We start from the raw sequence: 9,589 nt of genomic DNA on the forward strand, positions 1-9,589 counted from the left end.
GGCTCTGCAGACACTGGCAGTCACAGGTGACAAGTCCTGGACCACTGTGGGCTTCCCTCGTCACCCAAGGCCACAATGGGCTGCCTGTCCTAGGCAGAGACACAGCAACATTCTATTAAACTGAAAATAAGCTTAAATCCACTTCACCAATAATCATCTGAGGGCACTGTCCCTGCCCGCATCCTCGGGGATTTTTAAAACACACATCTCTCTGACCCAAACAGGTGGGTGAGATCTGACTTTAAAGAGGGGGGAAATCGGGATGAATTGGGGTATCAGGAATGGATCCCAAGTGTTTTTGTGTAGGAACAGGCATCCACATACCGAATTGTACCTGGAGATGGAAAAAAAGGCAGGAGAGAAGGAGAGAAAAAAAGGGGGACAAAGTGGCTAAAAGTCATTGAAAGCTTCTCTTGTGGTTCTTTCCATCTCTGGCTGCTTTGCCGAGATCCTAGGTGAAGGCAGGGTCAGCTCTGGCTGTGACCTGCTGCTCTGGGAGATGGGAGAGTCACTTCACCTCCAGAAAGCTCATTTGATCATCTGTAAAATGGGGAATCCCATAGTTGGTTGTGATGATAAAATGAAAAACACATTCTTAACATATATGAGTTACATACTGTATAGTAAGGTACATGCTATATAGTAAGCACACAAAAATGATTCACTGTTATCATAATTGAAGGACAGTGGTTTGGTGTGCTAAGCACTAAATACAAGCCAGAAAGACGTCTTAGAGAAGTAGACAAAGAAAACTGTAGCTCAGAATGAACAGCAGCAAGAATGGCATGTCCTCCAAATTGAGCTCGGGCAGCTGGATCTGAACCTGTCTTACACATGTGAGTTTACGATATGAAGTAACAGTCTCCACCTATAGCTGTCTTTGCTGCCTATAAGGTCACTCATTTTTGAACAAAGCTGACCTCAGACTATACTGTGATCATTTAAGGAAGAGCACAAAATACTGGAGAAGGCTAGGCTTCAAGCTCTAGATACAAATTCCTCATATTCTGGGGTGTACCCTTTCAGACAGAGAGTCAGAGCCACAAGCACAGATCCAAAAATCCCCTTTTCCAAAAAATTTTCCACCTGCTACTAAGGTTCACCTCCCTGTTTAGTGCACATTAGTGTCTACAGTTGCTAGAACAAGAGTCTCTCCTTATCCTCCAAGGCAGGAGTTCTGTGAAGACCCAATGACAAGGGGGCAAAATGAAACATGTTTAGGGACAACACAGGAAAAACCCATATTATCGATGCTCCAAAACCTGGCTACCTCAGGCTTGGCCAGTTATTCATGAGCAGAGAAGTGTGTCATCTACATGGCGGTCATGGCCTGGATAGGTCTGGAACTGTGGCAAGGTAAGTCTCTGAGACAAGGTGCCAGGAGAAAGATGAATTCAATCATCTATTTCTGCCAGGAAGAAAAGACCAGGAAGGAATCAGATGTACAGTTTGTCCTCTGGGGACCTCTGCTTTGATCCTCAATAAATCTCCTGTTAGATGCCACCTGCAGCAATTCCCACACTTCACAACACTCTCCATGGCTTCCATTAACCTTATGGTCAGCTCTGCCAAGATCTGTATTCTTGGGAAAGACAGAATCCTTCTGAATCTCATTGTCTTCCTCTACAAATGGAAATAATTTTGTTCTGCACAAATCACAATTAGCATGTTTGTGGGAAGTTAAACTGTGAAACTCAGCATAAATGAAGAGCTATGCACCACTCTTGCTTACATAAAAACTCGTGTACAGCTGTCAGGCAGCATACACCATCTAAGTACAGCAGCATTAGGTTTGAGCCCAACAGTGATTAGAGGGGGTATGGGGTGGTGAGGGTGTCTCCAAGCAGTAGGTCTCCTGGCTGTGGGGAAGCTGACTTGGCAGCCATGCCAGGAATTGGGCCCAAAGGTAGTCTGTGTGTCCTCTCAACTCCACAGGCCCCACTCTGGCATTTTTTCCAATTCCCTCTGGTTTCCATTTGCTTCCTCTCTCTAGCCCCTGGCCATGTCCAATTTCACCACCAAGTTTCTGAGCTTTTCTCATTTTGTTCACCGTCTTCAGAACATTGCTGCTTCGTTTACCTTTCAAAGAATTCAAACTTGAACTCTACTCACTCCTGCCTATCACCAGCCTGAACTCAGAGTTGGTGAGAAGGGAAAGCACCCTCATAAGCAAGCTCCTCCTTTCTTTACATCACTAGACCTGAGCGCAGACAGCATCTCCATCTCCACACTGCTCTGGCCAGGTTATGCCTCAGTCAATTACACAACTGTGTCTTAGTAGCATTGGTAGGGCCCAAATCACGATATTATCTGGGAAGATTCACTTTGTACTGAGCACAGCATAATCTCGCTGCATGTAAAATAGAAAATTCCAGACCCATCCCTCCACATCTTCGTTATTGAACCCAACATGTGACCCATTTACCATGTGCTAAAATCTCAGATCAGATTGTATCCCAGATTTACCATGGTCCACACTCTGACATCTGATTGGGGGCATGTCATACTGCTTCAGGCTGTCAGCCCCGAGCAAGTGGGTCAGTTTGCATCACCCTGAGTGCCAGGGCAACCGTGACGCTGCATAAAAAGAACCTGTGACAAGATGCACATGAGAGAAACAAATGTCTTCACATTGAAGAAGGGGAGGAGTGCGCCATTGGTTTTCCATCCTCCAGATGCACTGAGTAAGCTACCTAACCTGTGCCCCCTCCTATGAAACACTTCCCATCCTTAAGTCTTGGTAGGAAGGAGAGCCATCTGAAAGCCCAGAATCCTGTGGATTGCTGCATCTCCCTTCTCCTTGCCCCTTAATTTGGATTTCTTATTCCCCAAAGCCTTAGATTTAACCGTGCCACACACTGACTGGAGAGAAGCATCTTCATATTCACAGACTTTAGATACGACTTTGCTCCTCTCATGGGGGCTCCAGAACACTGAAAAGCAAAGCTTGTTACCAACGCTTGCCCTTCCTTAAGTACATTAAATACATCCACAATAGTTAAAAAGATTCCTAAACAGCCAGGCCATTCTCCCTCCTTGTAACCCTCATCTCCTCAGCCTAAGAAAGCCCAGCTGTGTGATCTGGGTCTTATCTTTCCTTGTCTTTCCCATCCCAGCATCCTTCCAGGAAACAGCCAGTCTCCCTCTCTGCTCTCAGAAGGCAAGTTCCCTTATCACCTGTGAATCACAAACCCACAGAGTGGCCAAACATAGCCGAGCTGATGCAAGACCCTGGGAAGGGGAAAGCTACAGGTGTGTTTGTGTTGGGAGGAGCGGTGACCCTCACCTCACAGACACCTCCTCTCCCGATCCTCGGGAGGTATAAAGACTGGTTCTCCACCACCAGTGAGGCACACTCTACCACCATGAATCCCCTCCTGATCCTTGCCTTTGTGGGAGCTGCTGGTGAGTTTCATGCCCTGCCTCAGGCCCCAACCACCCCTTTCCTGGCAGACACATGCCCTGCCATTCTTGCCACCTCTCCTCTTTTGACTGTGCTCTGGTATTCTATTTACTCCATCTGGCATCTCTACTTCCCATCCTCCCTGGGCTCTCTTTAAGCCTCACCTTTTTCACCTTCTCCCTGATTTCACTCCCACCATTGCAATTCATCCATATCCGAGCTGTGGATGGAGATGCTGGGAAGGAAGACCAGGTGAGGCTGGCCCACGAAATAAAGTAGCGGGCTTCAGACTTGGCTCCCAACACCAGAATACCTCCACTATAGCTGCTCTTAACCTCGAATGCACCTGGGGAGGTGGAAAAATTACTCATGCCAGAGACTCAACTCTAGAAATTCTCACTTCATTTGTCCGGGATGCAGCCTGTGTTCTGGGCTTTTAAGCTTCCCAGGTGATTTTTAACATTTCTAGGGATGCAGCCAAGGTTAAGAATTGCTGTTCTTTTGGACAATAATAACGTCTACCTTTGTTCTGCCAAAGTGAGCCAGGGACTGCCCTCAATTCTGCCTTCACTACACAGATCTGAGCTGAGGGGGAAGCTGGTCATGGCCAGGTCTACCCAGCCAGGGGGTTTTCCTAGCTTGGCCAAAGTATCCTGACCATCCAGGGCTTAAACAGCCAGGTGGAGTACACAGGTGGTGAATAAAAGAGAGAAGCACTCAGTGGGTGAGACAACCACATCCCAACTCCTATCCCACTGGAAGCATTGTGAGGACATTCCTTGCATCCTCAGCCTGGTGACCCCAGGAGAGATCTGAACACCTGCAGGGTACCCAGCTATGTGCCCTGCAGACACAGACACGGGACACACACACACAGAGACGCACAACAGGGGGCACAGCGCCCACCCCCGCCCAGACCCACACAGAGCCTCAAAAAGATCTAAAAAGAAAAGAAAAAAACCAGACGCGAAGAACAACACCCAAAACACAACACACACGCCCCCTCCCCCCCCCCATCCACACCACAGGCGCCCCCCCCTTTGACGATGATGACAAGATCATTGGAGGCTACACCTGTGGGGAGAATTCTGTCCCCTACCAGGTGTCCCTGAATTATGGCTACCACTTCTGTGGTGGCTCCCTCATCAACGAAGAGTGGGTGGTGTCAGCAGCTCACTGCTACAAGACGTAAGTGTGGGGCCCCTGACGGCAAAGCTCCCAGCCAGGCTGCCTGGGAGAGCTTGGCTTCAGCCCAGGGAAATACTGAGGTTGGGTAAGATGGATGGGAGAGATGGTGGAGAAGAAAACTTGTTGGCAGCAGCTGACTCTCCAGAGCAGAGAGTGAACACAAGACAGGAACCTCTCACACCCAGGCAAATCCATGAAATAGCAAGGGTTGTGGTCATAAAACCAGGCAGGGATGATCTTAGAGTGGATTGAGCTAGTGAGAAAAGCAGGCAAGTACCTTTTGCTGGTTAGCTACACATTAGAGCCACCTAGGAAAGAGTTTTTAAAAAATACTGATGCCTGTATCCTATCCCAGGGCAATTAACTCAAAATTTTCAGGAAGAGGGTGTGAATATCAGTGATTATTTCACACTTTACCTCTGGTAACTGTAGAGTATATAGACAGAACTCAGAACTGCTGCCTATACCAGGAACTCTCAAACCTGAGTATGCATCAGAAAAACCTGTAGGCTCGTTAAGGCACAAATCACTGGGTCCATGCCCAAGGTTCTGATCAATAGACAGGGGTAAGGACCAAGAATATACGTTTCTAACAAGTTCCCAGGAGATTCCAATACTATGGCTACTTTTGGATTAGATTACACAGAAGTGTGGGGCTCACCAGGCCAAGAAAGAAGGGAGGAATAGGCACTGTGCACAGTTAGCAAAGGCCTGGGATGGAGGATACTGGGAAATCTTCAAGGATCTCCTTGTGCCCACGGTGCTAGTGACTGTGGAGATCCTGGGAAAGAGGCTGTGAAGGTGGACTGAGAAGCAGCCTCCACTGGGATCCCTTTGACTCTGCCCCACCCCACTAACACCAGCCTCCGAAGCAGAAATCCTGGGTCTCACACCTGCACTGACCCACATCCCTCTTCTGCCCCTGCGATATGGCCACACACCCCACCCTATGACTCCAGAGCTGTCCATGAGCAGAGAGCTTGAGGACCCTGGGGAAGGTGGGATGGGTAATCCAGCTGTGAGAGAAGGTCTTCACCATGCCTGCCATGCCCATCAGCCGCATCCAGGTGAGACTGGGAGAGCACAACATCAACGTCCTCGAGGGGACTGAGCAGTTCATCAACGCAGACAAGATCATCCGCCACCCCGAATACAACAGGAAGACTCTGGACAATGACATCATGCTGATCAAGCTCTCCACACCTGCCGACATCAGTGACTACGTGTCCATCATCCCTCTGCCCACCGCCCCTCCAGCTCCTGGCACCGAGTGCCTCATCTCTGGCTGGGGCAACACTTTGAGCTCTGGGGGTGCGTGGCTCCCTTTGTCCTTCTACTTCCCTCCATCCTCACAATTTCCAGAATGAAGCATGCCCCTTAACTTAAATCCACTTGCCTCCAGGCTTAAGACACATTTCTAGTGCCCATTACACACAGGCTCTGCACTGGGCACCAGAGGATGCAGTCTCAAGGACTTGGCTCCTAAAATCAAGAGACAGGACAAATGGAGAATGTGCTGTGATTACATCTTGGAAGGGGTTCAACAATGATCATTCTGGGATTGAAAAGCCACAGTCACTTGCCAGGACTTATGTTTTGGAGTCCTTTCCAGGACAGTGTTCATCTTCAATGTTCCATCCTAGATTATTGTCTCCTTCTCTGGCCTGACCCACATTCTACTTTCTTTGTTCTCTTCCTGATTCTCACAGCTGACTACCCAGATGAGCTGCAGTGCCTGTATGCTCCTGTGCTGACTCAGGCTGAGTGTGAAGCCTCCTACCCTGGAGAGATTACCAGCAACATGTTCTGTGTGGGCTTCCTTGAGGGAGGCAAGGATTCCTGCCAGGTGATTTGAACAACCCTTCCCATGCAGAGGCTCCCACTGATACCCAGGCCCCATCTCAGAAAAAGATTTCAACTACCAAGGTGGTGGGGTGGAGGAGGCTCCCTGCAGTTCCCCCATGGAGAAGTGAGGAAGGCTCCCTTGGGCTGCATTCTGTCTGCTTAGGAAGAACAGAGAATGGGCCACCGTGAGAAGGGTGTGGAGCCACAGAGCTGGCTGGAAAGGGGTCTTTAAGGTTCAGAGTCAATATAGCTATATTTCTCCTCCATCTGTCCATACAACTTGTCCCTTCTTCCGCCCAGGGTGACTCTGGTGGCCCTGCGGTCTGCAACGGAGAGCTCCAAGGCATTGTCTCCTGGGGCTATGGCTGTGCCCAGGAAAACAAGCCTGGAGTCTACACCAAGGTCTACAACTATTTGGTCTGGATTAAGGACACCATAGCTGACAACAGCTAAAGCCCCCGGTCCCTCTGCAGTCTCTATACCAATAAAGTGACCCTGTTCTCATTGTGTCTCTGCCTGCTCCCTCACACTCCTTCACATGGGAAAGCATCCTCCAATTTCAGGTCAGACACGACTTTCCCACCTAAAGGTAAACAGAGCCCCCAGCTCCCCGAATGTGTTCCATGGTACACTAGATTAGCACATACAAGGAGATGGAATCCAAAACTAATAAGCTTGGGAGAAAGGGGGGCACTGTTTTCTAGAGAAACATGAGTTTCGGAAAGGTGCTTTTGGATGGGGGGTATTGATTTTTATTTGGGTTCTCACAGTGGTTAGAGCTACTCTGCCTTCAGAACAATCACAGCACAGAAAATGTGTCAGCATCTTTGAGGCAGCCCAAAAAATCTGACTAGCTGAATCTTATTGCTAACATACAACAATAATGATCAATGAGGATCAATTCCTGGGACATGCCTCTCCCAGGAATGTGTTGGCACCAAGCCCTGGACTAAGCCCTACCTTCTCATTCACCTGGAAATTCAGACTGAAGTAAATCTCCCTGGCCTCCTAACTCTTCCCTAAATTCCCTAGTTCCATTTCTGTGAGTGGCTAGAGAGATGTCCTGCCTACCATAGCAGAGGCCTGACTGTGACTTGGAATCAAGACCACCTCTACACGCTGCATTTTCGTCTTCTTTGCCTCTGGGGTAGGACGCTGCAGTGAATCCCACAGCTACAAACAGCTCCCCACTCCGACCAGGGAAAGAAACTGGAGAGGGTCAGGATTCACCCATTTGATCAATTAACCGAGGAAAGATTCATTTTCATAAAATTTGCTTTCCTTTGAGACACTTCAAGTGAATTATTTGGGACTCTTTAAAAATGGTGGAAGGAAGGACATGTGAGGACTGTGACACCATCCAGCCACTCTGGCCACACATTGGCTGGCTTGCACCCACTGGAGGCAGCAGACGGAGGCAGGCCCCGTGGCACCTGTGGCACCTGCCAAAGCCTCCTCCTGGCAATTCTGAGAGGGCCCATGTTAGGGCCACAACTCATCCAAGCTTGGCACCGAAGACCCAAGCAAGCTTCTCTTTGAAATTCCACCTTCACTTTCTGTCCCAAGTGGTTATGGTCACCCCTGGGAGCTGGTACCAAGGGTCAGGAGCAGCTAAGGGAGACAGACAAGTTCAGAGCACATTTCCAGTTACAGGGAACACAGTACAGGCCTCCAAGTGTCCACGGAGCAGCATACAAATTGCAGTGATGAGTAGAGTAAAACCTCTACATGGAGCACAGCACTCCTGACCAGCGCAGGGGACTGCAGTCCACATGCTGTGGAATACACCCAAGTATGCATCAGACACTTGTTTGGTAAACGGTAAATGTGTAAGATCCATTACCTTGAGAGGGCCATCTGAGCTCCAGATGTGTGATTCGTTTGAGGAGATGGCTACCACTCACTATCTTCAGAGGAAAACAGGGCTCAGGTCTTGCACACAATGGACAGATACGCAGGGGTCACCCAGACAGTCACTGCATAGAAACATCACTTTGTTCAACATGAATTTTGTTTTTCTGGAGTCCAAAGGCAGACCCTAGTTCACTGTACATCCTTGGGTTTGTCTGCTTTAGGAGATATGTATCCAGTACATAGATAGACAGACAAGACAGATACACTTTTCCCATTTCTTACCATAATGTCAATGCCTCATCTGAATATCATCATCACTCAAGAGTTAAGGGAAGAACCGAACACTTCATGTAAAGAGGGCTGGGCGAGGAGTGTTAGTTTCCACTGTTTTCTGTCTCCATTCAGATCATTCCTACCAAAGCCGAGCTGGTTATCGGAACCCAGGAGACAGACATAAGTATACCAATGGCCTTCCAGATGGCTGCTTCTACCTCCTACCTGGGCCATGTAGACTCTTTACACGGAAAAGTTAGTCAACTCACTCAGAAGGTTGCCAGCAGAAACAGGGCATGAAAATCATAGATAACCATGGGATTTCTTCGAAGTGGTCTGCGTAAAATAAACCACCACCACCACTACCACCAAAAACACAAATAAAATAAAATAAAATAAAATAAGGCTTATTCAAAATTCAAGACAAAATACTATGTGAGAGCGAGGCCATGGGGTTGCCTTTTCTCAGGCCACACAGCTTTCCCAGTTCATTTGCTCACATGGAACTGTGAGATGTGAAGGTCTCCAGAGCATGTACTCAGGATCAAGGCTGGTACTGTTCACCTGTGGGGCCAGACTAAAGGGCAAAGAAGCAGAAAGCTGCAGCTGTGTCCACTGCCACGGTTTAGGGCCTCCTTCTCACGGGGGTTCCGAAGAGCTCCACCTCAGCCTTCACACATAACATCTCCTTCTGGCTGAACTACAGCCAGGCTGGAGTGCCGTGGCATGATCTCTGCTCACTACAACCTCTACCTCCTAGGATGAAGTGATTCAGCCTCCCAAGTAGCTGGGGTTACAGGCACCCGTCACCATGACCAGCTAATTTATTTTTTGGTTTTGTTTGTTTGTTTGTTTTTTATTTTGTTTGTTTTTTGTATTTTTAGTAGAGACAGGGTTTCAACATGCTAGACAGGCTGGTTTTGAACTCCTGACCTCAAGTGATCCAAAGTGCTTGGATTACAGGTGTGAGCCACCACTTCTGGCCCAGGGCTCATTTTTGAAAAAATAATTTCAGCTTTTATTTTA

At 48.4% G+C, this 9,589-nt stretch overlaps 1 protein-coding gene and 2 gene segments (V, D, J or C); all 3 read left to right on the forward strand.

The window, feature by feature from the left end:
- The window catches only part of LOC105511219, a 189,834-nt gene that overhangs the window by 83,096 nt on the left and 97,149 nt on the right, over window positions 1-9,589 (forward strand).
- The window catches only part of LOC105511220, a 136,408-nt gene that overhangs the window by 38,993 nt on the left and 87,826 nt on the right, over window positions 1-9,589 (forward strand).
- LOC105511217 (trypsin-2-like) lies at window positions 2,603-6,940 on the forward strand. Of its 3 annotated transcripts, XM_011941336.1 has the most exons (6): window positions 3,366-3,405; window positions 4,432-4,591; window positions 4,947-4,988; window positions 5,649-5,902; window positions 6,301-6,437; window positions 6,737-6,940. In XM_011941336.1, exons 1-6 carry the CDS (start codon window positions 3,366-3,368, stop codon window positions 6,887-6,889), a joined length of 786 nt encoding a protein of 261 aa, XP_011796726.1. In that variant the 3' UTR covers window positions 6,890-6,940. The 3 variants fall into 3 exon arrangements, with proteins under 3 accessions (XP_011796725.1, XP_011796726.1, XP_011796727.1); XM_011941335.1 differs by lacking the exons at window positions 3,366-3,405; window positions 4,947-4,988 and adding an exon at window positions 2,603-2,684; XM_011941337.1 differs by lacking the exon at window positions 4,947-4,988.

This window comes from Colobus angolensis, unplaced genomic scaffold (assembly GCF_000951035.1).
Source record: "Colobus angolensis palliatus isolate OR3802 unplaced genomic scaffold, Cang.pa_1.0 Scaffold2, whole genome shotgun sequence".
In the NCBI taxonomy this organism is placed as follows: domain Eukaryota; kingdom Metazoa; phylum Chordata; class Mammalia; order Primates; family Cercopithecidae; genus Colobus; species Colobus angolensis.